The following is an 11,895-nucleotide window of genomic DNA, read 5'->3' as shown; positions in this document are numbered from 1 at the left end:
AGAATTTTAAGCTTTGGTGAAGGAATTGGGAGTGGGAGACAGCGCAGAAAAAGAAGTAAAAAGAAACCCAAAGCTTAACAGCGTTTAGAAAGGAAATAACTATTTTTCATCCTCGACTGAGTGTGTCTTCTGCAGCATTTTGCACAAATGCAACTGCAGAACCATTTCGTTGCAGATTAAGTAGGCTGCGTCTACACAGGGTCTGTGCGGGATCTTCAAAAGACAGTGCAGGTGTATACGGGTCCGGGTGTGCGTGTGCGTACGTGATGTACGTGTGTGCGTGTGTGTACGTGTGAGTGGGACCCAACCCCAAGAAACGCATCAAGATCAGAAACAGGAATGCACACTAGCGCTTGCCTTGGAAATTTCCTAAAGCGCTTAGAGTTTGTAAATCACTAGTATCCGAAAAATTGTCAGCAGAGGCTCTTTCCCGGTGTCCTGCCTCCCCCCCAAATATAGGTGTCCGCGGTATCTTGTGAAGCAGCCTTTTGCCCAGGGGGGGTCTTGTGAGTGGTGAAATCCAGAGGGCACGCTGTGTATATTTCGGGGGTCCCACGTGTGCGGCCCAAACCCCTGGGGCCTGGGCGTGTGCGCGCGCGCGCTCGCGTGTAGTGTGTGTGGGCGCATGTGTGTGAGTGTATGCTCGTGCCGGGGGCCGAGCTGTGTGCTCACGCGCTCCAAGCTGCGCCCAGAGCTCAGCTGCAGGGTTGGAGAAAAAAGAGGGTAGGCAAGTGCAAGGGGGCGGGAGGCCAACTGGGGGCTTTTGAATTGATAGAGTTGGCTTAGCCGCTTTTCCCTCTCCGGCTTGAGCTCCTTTAAACCTCGCTGCTGCTTCGTAGGAAGGGGGCTGGATTCACTGTAGCTGCTGCAGGAGGGGGAGCAGGTTGAAACAATCGAGTGGGCGCGCCAGGACTCCCCGGCTCCAGGCGGGGAGGGGAGAGGGAGCCCCCATTCTGCGCAGGGAGGGGGCGGGGTTGGAGGGGCCCAGCAAACCAGGAGGAGGCGGGGGCGGTCGCTGGGATGGGGGAAGCGGTCACCCCCAGGAGACAAGATTTCGTTCGGATCGCACATTAATTGGAGATATCTGATTAATTTGAGCTTCTGATGACTATAAATGGCGATTCTCTACCAAGGTGTCTATATTAAAAAAAAAAAAAATCGTTCCGTGTCATCCCCCACGTCAGGCCTGCTCGTGGGCGTGAGGCTGTACTTCCTCCGCCCCCTCCTAATGGAGTGAACCATTCCCAGCTCTTCCTCCCCCTTTCCCTCTCTCTCTCTCTCTCTCTCTCTCTCTCTCTCTCTCTCTCTCTCTCTCTCTCTCTCTTCTCTCTCCCTCTCTCTCTCCCTCTCCCACCTCTCTCTCTTTCGGTCTCTTCCTCGCTCCCTCTCTTTCTCTCCTCCCTCTGCCTTCCCCGTGCATAAAGTCTCGGTCGCTCCCGGAACTTGTTGGCAATGCCTATTTTCCAGCTTTCCCCCGCGTTCTCTAAACTAACTATTTAAAGGTCTGCGGTCGCAAATGGTTTGACTAAACGTAGGATGGGACTTAAGTTGAACGGCAGATACATTTCACTGATCCTCGCGGTGCAAATAGGTAAGTGGCCGCCCGGACCGTCCGGCTCTCTCAGCGGGCGGCCGGAGACAACCAGTCCCGGCCAGAGGGGCGGACGCGCGGACCGGCTGGCCCTGCAGCCACCCCGGGGTGCAGAGAAACCTGCAAAACCCCGAGGGGGTGGTGTTGGCTCCCGAGGACTTGGGCGTCCCGGGTTGAATTTTTCTAAAGAAAAAGATACTCCAAACGTTCTCCAGGAAAATTGTGCGGCTGGTCGGCCGGTGGTTTTTCCAGAGGAGGTCCACCGTCCCCCTCGCCGTTTTCCTCCAAAGCGCCCATCCATGTTTGCTTTCCTATCTGGGGCTAGACCCGGTTCGGTGCGCTCTGGGGCAATGCATCGGCCCCTGCGATACTGCAAGATACTATTTTTGAAGGGTCGAAAGGTGAATTCAGGAAAAAAGATGGCTAGCCAGATAGGGCTGGAAAGTTTTATGTGCAGAAAGCGAAGATATTCCAGGGCTCCGCTCAAACTGCTGCATTTAGAACTTTGTCATTCTCCCGCCCCCTCCCCCCATATCCTAGCTGCAGCATTTACACTGGGCACCGCAGACTCGGTTCAGAAGCAAATCGAGAAGGACCAGGAACTCTAGATTACATATTTTATTATGCTTACCATTGAGGAGGGTAAACTGAGCCAAATATACGTGATATACTTTTTGAGACACGTTTGCCTGTTACTTTATCCAACACTGTCTGCATTTTGTACATAGGAAATGGTTAAGAAGTGTTTGCAATATGTCATGTCGGGTGTTTGTTATTTTTGTTTGTTTGGGGTTGATTGTGGACGGATTTATTGAGTCACCATTTTATGTTAAGGAATGTTGAGTTGGTAGTTACACTGTCATGGGGCTTTTTAAAGTTTACATTTTTTTTCCATCCAGAATGCAGAAAACATTATGGGAGCAGGCATTAGAAAAATTCCTTTTTGATGCCGGTTCAGAACATTAATTAACATGGCCTAAAAGTGAAAGTGAAGCAGGTTATTAATAGAATGGACAAGAGAAAAAATAGAAACTCTTCAAACGGGTTTTTTTGGAGATGGAGGGAATTGTTATCTCCTATGAATTCAGGGTGTAGCATTCTTCTTTGCAGACAAATCCTTGCAGTATTTTGGTGGGGGCTGCTTTAGGGAATTGGTTTGGGGAAAGAGAAAGAATACAAAACAATTTTTCTGTATGAGAAATGTGGAGGACACAGAATTTGGGGTTCTCTGGACATTAAAATTGATTCTTTGCAATGGGATTTTATGCACCTAACATGATTTTGAGAGATCTGGTTGTTTGTTTTGTTTTGTTTTTTCCCCCAAGAACATTATAGGATGTTAGTGTGTGTGTGCATGCAGGATGTTGCTGTTTTCCTTTAATTCTAAGGAATGACTTAATGCTTCCAGTCTGGTTGATTTGAATGTTTGACATTAGTTCAAAGAGCTGCAATAAATAAAGAACATTTCTAAAGGCAGCAAATCCCTTAAATGTTGCAAATAACTGTATGTGGCATTTTGCAATTAGCTGGAGAATTTTTAGGGAATAGGAGAGGTAATTGTTTTTGAGACAGGGGTTTTAATCCAAGAAGGTTTGTGCTGTTTTCTCAGTGGGAAATAACCTTACTTTGAGGATTTAAAAAAAAATTTAAAAAGCAGTTGTGCATGAGGGATGTGTTTTGAACACATGACCCTCAGACTGAAAATGACCGCTTGTTGGCTTTGGAGTTGAAATTGAACGTATTTTTTTCCCCTAATGTCTGCCCTTTCCTGCACCAGAGCCTCAGTCTTTATTAATTCATGCCTGGGAGCTGTCCCAAATCACTGACATTTGGCAAGAAAAGTGGGGGTTGGGGAGGGGCGGAGAAGAGGAGAGAGTGGTGAACGAATGAAGATGCGGTGGGAGGAAGTTTGGAATGAATGAGAGGTCGAACGAATGAATGAACGAATGGAAACCGCACAAGACAGGGACGCAAAGGAGGACAGAGAAGGAGCCCGAGTCGCCTGCCCAAACTTGCAGAAACCGGGTTCAGAAAGGACTGCAAGGGACACGGGCTTCGACCTACTAGGGTCGCGTGCACCTGCAAAATCTGTCCCATGCACAGGCTCTGGCCTCCTGGTGCTGGCTAGAGCCCAAGGAGTCAAAGTTGCAAAATACAGAAAATTTCACGACTTCTTATTTTACACACGCACACACTCACACATGCGCGGTTTGCAGGGTCTTCTCTATAGCAGCGCCTAGAAAGATAACGTGACAGAACGCTTCCCGCCCCCAGCGAGCCCCAATTCCCGTTTTAAAAATTGTCAGTGTGTCTTAGGGGCCTCTTTTTCGACACCGAATTTTTAGGGGTGGAGGTAAGGGGTGAGGAGAGACCTGGGACAGAGGGGGAGGGTGGTCTGTATTTTGTTTCTTCGCTGCAGCGCTGTGCGTAACGTAGTAGAGGATGATGCATAGGGTTGATTCCACTTTGAGTTTTATTATCACAAATATTCATTTGTTCATGAGATACTGTCAGTGTTCCATTTGCTATTATTGTAGTCGCAAGGAAGGGCATTTAATTTTTGTGGAGGTTTCTGAAGGTTTACGCATCTGCCCCAGCTGAGGTCGAAGTTAACCCTGGTCCCTTCCCCAGCATTTCCCGTTCCGGATTATAAAACGCAAGACCCGCCTCGCTCTTCCTGCAGCAATTTGTACACCGTGAGCTCTCCGAGGTTGCTGCGGGTTCGATCACCTTCCCCCTGGTCTGCGTCTGGCCTAGCGCTCGGGGACAAGAGGATGCGTGGGGGAGTGTGTGCGCGGGGGGGAGAGGTGCACGGTCCTCCCGGGACACATTCACACGCGAGCGGCAGCGGCCAGGACACTGCGGAGGAGGCTTGCGCACCGAATCCTGGGAGCTAGAGGCCGAGTCTAAGAGCCACCCTACATTCTCCCCGCCCCAACCGCGCAGATTTGGGCTTCTCTAGCGCTTTCCTGGAGCCCCAAGTGCTATTGGCCGCTAGGGATCCAGTCTCGGGCTGGTTTCGTTGGCCTTAGGGTGGAAAGAAATGGCCACCGCAGCGCCCACAGGCCTGGAGCCTGTTTCTGGTCCGGAGCCTCAGGGTTTGGTGGACTTGAGTCTAGGAGCAAGGAACTCTGTGCCGCCCGGGTTTTCTCCTCCTTTTCTCCAGCCGCCCCATCTTGCATCCCGTCTCCCCCCCCCCCCCCGACGCAACCTGGAGCTAGAGGCCGCGAGTCCCAGGCGGCCGCGAGCCGGGGGTTCAGCAGCCTGTCTGGGACCTGGAGAGGAAAGGTCTAATTCCGCTGCTGTCCGGAGTGGTGGCGGGCCTTTCCTGGGATGTTAAGGGTGTGGGGGGAGGTAAGTGGCAGACAGAAGCGGTGGAAGGAAGCAGGGAACCCGAGATAGTGTAGGTGACCTGGGGCCACCCGCTCAGACACATCCGTTCCCCCGGCCTGGCCTGTGGCCCTGACTGCCGGGACAAATCAATCCCATTTGGGTCTTGGGAAATGTAAACTGCCTTTTTCTGTGGGGCAAAAGCGAGTGCATCCAAGGGTCTCTCGCGGAACAGATTCCACGGTTTTATAATGAAACAATCCATTTCGGTGACCTCCAGTGGCTTCCAGAGACTTTATTCATCCATTCATTCTGAGCACCCACCGAGGACCGGGCGCCCAAGGGCTACTGGCGCGAGATGGCCTTGGTTCCGATGCTTGCCCCCCGCCTGTCAGCGTTCCTAGGCTAGCCTCGCCCCTGCACTCTGTTGTCCAGACCCCCTCTCTGTCCTCAGAAATGGAAGATTACATTGCCAGAGACGTGACAGGGCTTGCTGGGGGAGTGCTGGGAGACGAAGGAGGGAGTGAGGAGACAGAGAAATAAAAGAGATGAGGGAGGTGAGAAAAGGGGGGCGACAGAAACAGAAAAAGATACAGAGCGCGATTCAGGAGGAGCTGGAAGGAATGGACTTTCCTCTCTCCCACTCAACCCACATCCATTCACACACAGACGGTGTGCACCAGAGTCGTGTTGGGTGGATATCGGCCATCCCCAGGCCAAGTCTTTCGATCACCTTTGACATCGGTGCTCCCCGAGGCTGGGCAGTGAGAGACACAGCTCCATGGGGCAAGGCAGCAAGAAGTCGGGGACTCCCGGGCGGGCCTTGGGGCATCAGGGCAGGGTCAAGGCGCTGCTGACCGGTGTACCCTCCTCCCCGCAGCGTACCTGGTGCAGGCCGTGAGAGCAGCGGGCAAGTGCGATGCGGTCTTTAAGGGCTTTTCGGACTGTTTGCTCAAGCTGGGCGACAGTATGGCCAACTACCCGCAGGGCTTGGACGACAAGACGAACATCAAGACCGTGTGCACGTAAGTGTCCTCTCTGGTCCGCTGGGGTTCTCTTCTGGGGGCGCTGCTGAGGTCAGAGTGCCGCGCCTCCCCGCCTGTGCTCAGCGTACAGAGCCAGAGTAAATCTGAGCACTCCCGCCTTCTGGCTTTCACCCCCAGGCCAAGGCCTACGGACAAGCCCTCTGGTCCCTAGGCCCAGTCCTCTGGTTTAGGAAACTCCATAGCCTGGGGTGGACTACAGAGAAAGAACTCCCACCCGCGGCCTGATCCCAGCGCCCAGCAGCCTCACGGGCTCATAGGAGGTGCCTGCACCCAATCCACCTGAGAGAAGGCCTGGGGCAAGGAACCCTGCTACCAGTTCCTCCGAAGAATCTTTGCTTTGAGGCAAACCTTAATTCTTATCTCTCTCAAGGATAAGTGACCTGCTGAATACCCTGAACAGTTGGTTTGGGTTTGAGGACCTTTTGGGGGTGATTCTAGATTTACCTAGAGGCTATAGTCACTGGCCTGTTATCTCCACTTTCAGTGATATATGGCCCTTTCAAAACACACCAAGAAAATGCAGGGCAAGCAAGGAGGCCCAGGATTCCAGTTTCTGGGAGAAGGGCTGAAATAATATTTTATTGTGTAGCAATGACTGCCCAAGAGGAGAATGTCTGGGCTGTCTGGTGACTGTGCTGAGTTTGTAGTCCTTTCCTAAATTAGAGGTAGCCATCCTCCATGCTTTTCCCACCCCTTCCCCTATCTGCACTGTCTCCTCAGATTGCCACAGGCCCAAAGGAAGGGGAGAGAGACTTCATGGCCAGGCCCAGCGGTGTTTTGTCAGAGATTAGCTAGAAAGTCTGCTCCCACTAGCAAATGAGGTAACCAGCACAGCACTACTGCAGCGGACCTGGGACATTTTAACTGCTGCGGACCTTAGAAATTTCCCCAACCTCTGCAACAGACACTGCCTTTATTTTTTTTCAAAAACAGCTGCTTTCTGCCATCTCTATAATGACCCTTCTGATAAAGTCAAGGCAAGAGGTATCCCTTATTCCCAGACGTTGAAATGACCATTTTCCAGGCTTTTCTTTTTATACTGTGAAGAAGTCTTCTCTCCCTAACTGGGAAGAGTTTATTTCAATTACAACTGAATGGAGGTCAATCCTGCTACATACTTCCCTGAATACCCTCTTACCCACCTGGAGCCAAGCAGCTAAGTGGCTGATACCTTCTTATCAGAGTAGGAACAAATGCATTTAATTCCAAATGTCTGGTTAAAAGTAAGAATGTATCTCCTAAGGCATGCCAAGGTTACATATAAAGGAATTACCAAAGCCTCTGCCATTTTCTGGAACTTTCAAGCTATTTAAATATTTTAGCAGGACTTTGGTCCTGGAAAACCTGGAGTGAGGAGGGCCCCTCCCTGAGGTTGCAGGCCATAGTTGGGCCCAGGCCTCTTTCGCTTGGTGGTGCTAATTGTTCAACAGGATAAAGTGCACCTCTCCCAGCCCCCAAGTGAATTTTTTTTTTCTCTAGTGTGTCCCTCTTCTAGGAAAGCCCTATCCCCATCTTGGGGTACATAAAGAAAGCAGTAATTTAGAAATCCTTTGGGAGGTGCAATTACACAGGAGCTCTGCAGGAGAGCTGTCCCTGGGCTTCTTGGTGTGCCAGAATCTTGCTATTTATTACAATCCTGAAAGTCCTACACCCTGCCCTCCTTAGTCCTCATAAACTAGAGACTCAACAGGGGTCATGAGAAGACAATCTGAACCAAGGCAACCCAACAAACATTTATAACTTCCCTATTAGCCAGAAGATGGGGTGGGAGTGCAAATAAGGATAAATCAAACACTATGGTTGCCTTCAACATGCTTACAGTCCAGGCGGGCAACAGAAGAGGGACAGAGGAGCACTTATAACCAAACCGCCTGGAGGGCTGCTGCTGTTTTCTCTGACTCCCAGGGCCAGGGTGAAGTGGGAGCCAGGCTGGAGTTACCGAGACGCACAGATCGACCCAGCTCGGAAAGGAGACAGCGCCCCAGGAATCGATCACGGCTTGGGGTTATATTTAGTTTCGGGATCTATTTTGGGTTTTCAGAAGAAAGGGGGACAATAAAAAAAAAGAAAAAGAAAAAGAAAAAGAAAGAAAGACAGGTTGGATGAAGGTTGTGGGGGCGGGGCTAGGAGCTCAGCCCAGCCTGGGAGGAGGAAGTGCTGTTAAAAGCTCTGCTGCGAGAAATGACCGGAAGGGGAGGACGAAGAGCCGGGTCCTAGAAGGCTGGCAACGGTGGGCATCGTTACACCCCGAAGGCGGTGGGGGAGAGGACCTCTGGGGTCTAAGCCCACCTGAAAGACTGGAAGAGGAAGCATCCAGCGCGCAGGCCTGGGGCGCAGGGGTTGCCAAAGCGGGAGAAGGCCCTGGAGCAGGCGCCAGGTGCCCGGGCACCACCACTCACCGACCTGGGCAGGGCAGAGGCAGGCAGGAGTCTCTGGATGGAATCTGAGCCGCGGGACTGTGGAGGGCAAGGCGGGAGGGCCTCGGAGGGCCGAAGCAAATGGAGAGGCAGAGAAAGAGGAAGTAGGGGGACCTAAGAGAAGAAAAACGGAGGGAAGGGGAAACCGAAGAGAGGGAAAATGAGGAGAAACGGGAAACAAAAGGCGGAGGTGGGGGTGGGAGTGGGAGAGATGGAGGGCGAGGGCGAGAGTACCGCAGCGAGGAGGAGGGAGACAGAAGGGGCGAGGGGGAGGAGAATGTGAGAAGCCAAGAGGGGAGGGCCGTACCCGAGCAAGTAACCCATCTTGCAAGCTAAGAGGCATTAATGGGCGGCAGCTTGCAGGGCTTAGCACTGTTTTCCCAGCCTTCCCCAAGGAGGGCGAGCAATCTGTTTGCGAAGGCCGAGGTGTGCCAGCGCAGTTGCAGCGGGTGCAACCCGGCTGCCGAATCCGCCACAGGCGAGCTAGAGGGGGAGCCACCTAGGTGAAGGGGCGCCCGAGCCGCTCTGACAGCGCTTCTGGCGTGGGCCAAGGTCCGACGACGAGTCGCGACCTGGCGCAGCCCTAGAGCCAGGGCTGCCGAGAGCAGGTAGGAAGGGGCGCGCCCTGGCAGATGGGCGAGGAGGCCGTGAGAGGGGGAGTCTCCGGGGCGCAGGTCCAGGGTTCTCTCCGCGCCCCAAATGATCCTGCTTCTTCTGTTTTGTTCTGTTCCTCGCCAGATACTGGGAGGATTTCCACAGCTGCACGGTCACAGCCCTTACGGATTGCCAGGAAGGGGCGAAAGATATGTGGGATAAACTGAGAAAAGAATCCAAAAACCTCAACATCCAAGGCAGCTTATTCGAACTCTGCGGCAGCGGCAACGGGGCGGCGGGGCCCCTGCTCCCGACGCTCCCAGTTCTCCTGGTGTCTCTCTCGGCAGCTTTAGCGACCTGGCTTTCCTTCTAAGCGCGGGGCCACCTCCCCTCCGCGCCCACCCACACTCACTCCATGCTCCCGGAAATCGAGAGGAAGATCCATTCGTTCTTTGGGGACGTTGTGATTCTCTGTGATGCTGAAAAAAAAAAAAAAAAAACACTCATAATAGGATTGTGGGAAATCCTGATTCTCTCTTTTTTTTTTAAATTTCGTTTGATTTCTTGTGTTTTAATTTGCCAAATGTTACCAATCAGTGAGCGAGCAAGCACAGCCAAAATCGGACCTCAGCTTTAGTCCGTCTTCACACAAAAAATATGAAAACGGCAACTCACCCCCATTTTTTTTTAATTTTTAATTTTTTTGGCAAAAGAATCTCAGGAACGGCCCTGGGCCACCTACTATATTAATCATGTTAATCACATGAAAAATGATGGGCTCCTCCTAATAGGAAAGCGAGGAGAGGAGAAGGCCAGGGGAATGAATTCAAGAGAGATGTCCACGTGGGAAGCATATGGTGAATAATTCACGCTCACGTCTTTCTTCCACAATATCTTGTTTTGATCATTTCCACTGCACATTTCTCCTCCAGAAAGCAAAATGACAGATTATTGGCTTTAGGGTTTTATGGGTAGGAGGGAGAGAGGAAGGGGTTTGGCAACTCTGGCATCATGGTAAAAGGTCTCAGAAGCAATGCTGCTAAGGTCACTGAGGGGTTAGCTTTACCTGCTGTTGTTGATGCATCTTTCAAATCCACTGCCTTTATTTTCCCTCCTCTCTCGTTTCAGCTGTTACACATACAGTAATACCTGAATATCCAGTGGTATAGATCACAAGGGGGGGGGATGTTAAATGTTAATCTAAAATATAGTTAAAAAAAGATTTTGACATAAAAGAGCCTTGATTTTAAAAAAAAGAGAGAGATGTAATTTAAAAAAGTTTATTATAAATTAAATTCAGCAAAAAAAGATTTGCTACAAAGTATAGAGAAGTATAAAATAAAAAGTTATTGTTTGAAATGGGGGTGTCGCTTTGTTTCCTACTCGGAGCCTGTTTCCTCCACCAAGTTCTCTGGGTACCTCAAGGGACATAGAACGCCGGGTGATCAGGGTGATCAATTAATTCACGTGTTCACAAAGTCACTGGATAACCTGAAGTCTTCAAGCAGATGCTCCTTAGCTAGGACTCCTTGCCACGACCCCCAAATTCCTCATTCTTGAAAGGGGGGAAGGGAAAATGTTTTAAAATGTATTCATTCAAAAGCAGAGGTCCCTTCTAGGTGCGGAGTGGAGAAACTGGGCTTGCGCGTCCGGGGAAAAGGCACTGGCAGACGCAATGCCGAGTGGCCAGCCAGCTGCCCCCACCTCAGGTGGGTCTGAGCCCTAACCACGATCCTTCCAGGCCGGTCCCTAACCACGATTCGCCTCTTCCTCTGCGGTGGCCAGAGGCAGCTTGCGAAGGAACCGCCATTAAGGGTTCCAGCCGAGGGGCAGAGACTGTTCCCTGGCAGGGATCAGGTGAATCCTTTCATAATTAATAAGACAGCTCAGCTGAAATGGCGAGGAGACGGGGCCCTATTGATCTGGCAGTCGAGCTGCTTCCACTTTTTCCTATTTATAGGCCCCGCATGGCCTCACGAAGAAGTAAACATTCCAGAGTAAACAAGAAAGGAGGAGACCCAGATCTGGGGTCCGCGCGGGCAGAGGGTAGGTTGGGGGAGGGTCAACTGCGCGCAGGTCTCTGCGTTCAATGAAATCGAAATCTGATTTCTTGATGAAAGTAGAGGGGAGAGGGGGCTGCGTGGGGCGGGGGCTGGGGGCGTGTAGGGAAGGGAGGAGGATGAAGGGAGAGCTTGAAGGCTCAGCAGGTTCCCGCCCGGCGGAGCCCGCAGCCCGCCGCAGGGAGGGTGAGCCTGGGCTCTGAAATGCAATGTGTAAACAATCGCTAGTGTAACAGTTCATAAATCAAACCCAGTGGGTCGCAGCCCAATCTGCATTCCCCCCACGATTGAATTCCAGCAACACATGCGTCCCTGCGCCCCGAGCAATGCAAGCTGCACGGATTCTTAATGGCAGCATCTATTATGGCCTCGCGTTCACGCACGCGCTGCGCGGGGGCCACTCCCGGGAATAGTTGTACGCGCTACCCCTCTGCCAGCTCCCTCCTGGGTCGATTCCCTGTTCTTAGGCAAAACCAAAGGAGATCCTCTGCGCTGCCGCCTGCGTGGAGCAGTCACTCAACCCCAAAGGCTCCTTGTTTTGGAAAACAGTTGGGTTTTGTTTGTTTCGTTTCAATGTTATTTTTGGTCTGTATAGAAACAGAATCATACTAACCCGAGTTCAACCCCTGGAATTCAAATTAAGTTGTCGGGAGCCTGTTTTAAATATGAATCTATCCAACGAGGGGGAGGGAAAAGGGGGAGAAAGAAGGAAAGTCTTCTCTGATCCTTTTTTGCCATAATAGTTTTGTTTTCTATTTGCAAATCGTTATCTTTTCCTGGGCAACCTGTGCGCACAACTGAGCCCCTTGCTTGCTGAAATAAACGGTTTTGTGGGGAAGTGAGAGATGGGTGACTCG

General features: G+C 51.6%; 1 protein-coding gene across 1 annotated transcript; it reads left to right on the top strand.

Moving 5' to 3' along the window:
• The first annotated feature begins 1,323 nt into the window (after nucleotides 1–1,323).
• On the top strand, nucleotides 1,324–10,337 carry Nrn1 (neuritin 1). The gene is made up of 3 exons (XM_046453492.2): nucleotides 1,324–1,591; nucleotides 5,802–5,946; nucleotides 9,123–10,337. The coding sequence occupies exons 1-3, from the start codon at nucleotides 1,537–1,539 to the stop codon at nucleotides 9,349–9,351; spliced, it is 429 nt and encodes a 142-aa protein (XP_046309448.1). The 5' UTR covers nucleotides 1,324–1,536; the 3' UTR covers nucleotides 9,352–10,337.
• Nucleotides 10,338–11,895: the final 1,558 nt, after the last annotated feature.

Source organism: Marmota monax, unplaced genomic scaffold, assembly GCF_021218885.2.
Source record: "Marmota monax isolate L192 unplaced genomic scaffold, Marmota_monax_Labrador192_F-V1.1 WCK01_AAM20220418_F8-fsc00029, whole genome shotgun sequence".
Taxonomy (NCBI): domain Eukaryota; kingdom Metazoa; phylum Chordata; class Mammalia; order Rodentia; family Sciuridae; genus Marmota; species Marmota monax.
Note: the sequence above shows the minus strand (reverse complement) of the source record. Positions and strands in the feature narration are given on the sequence as shown.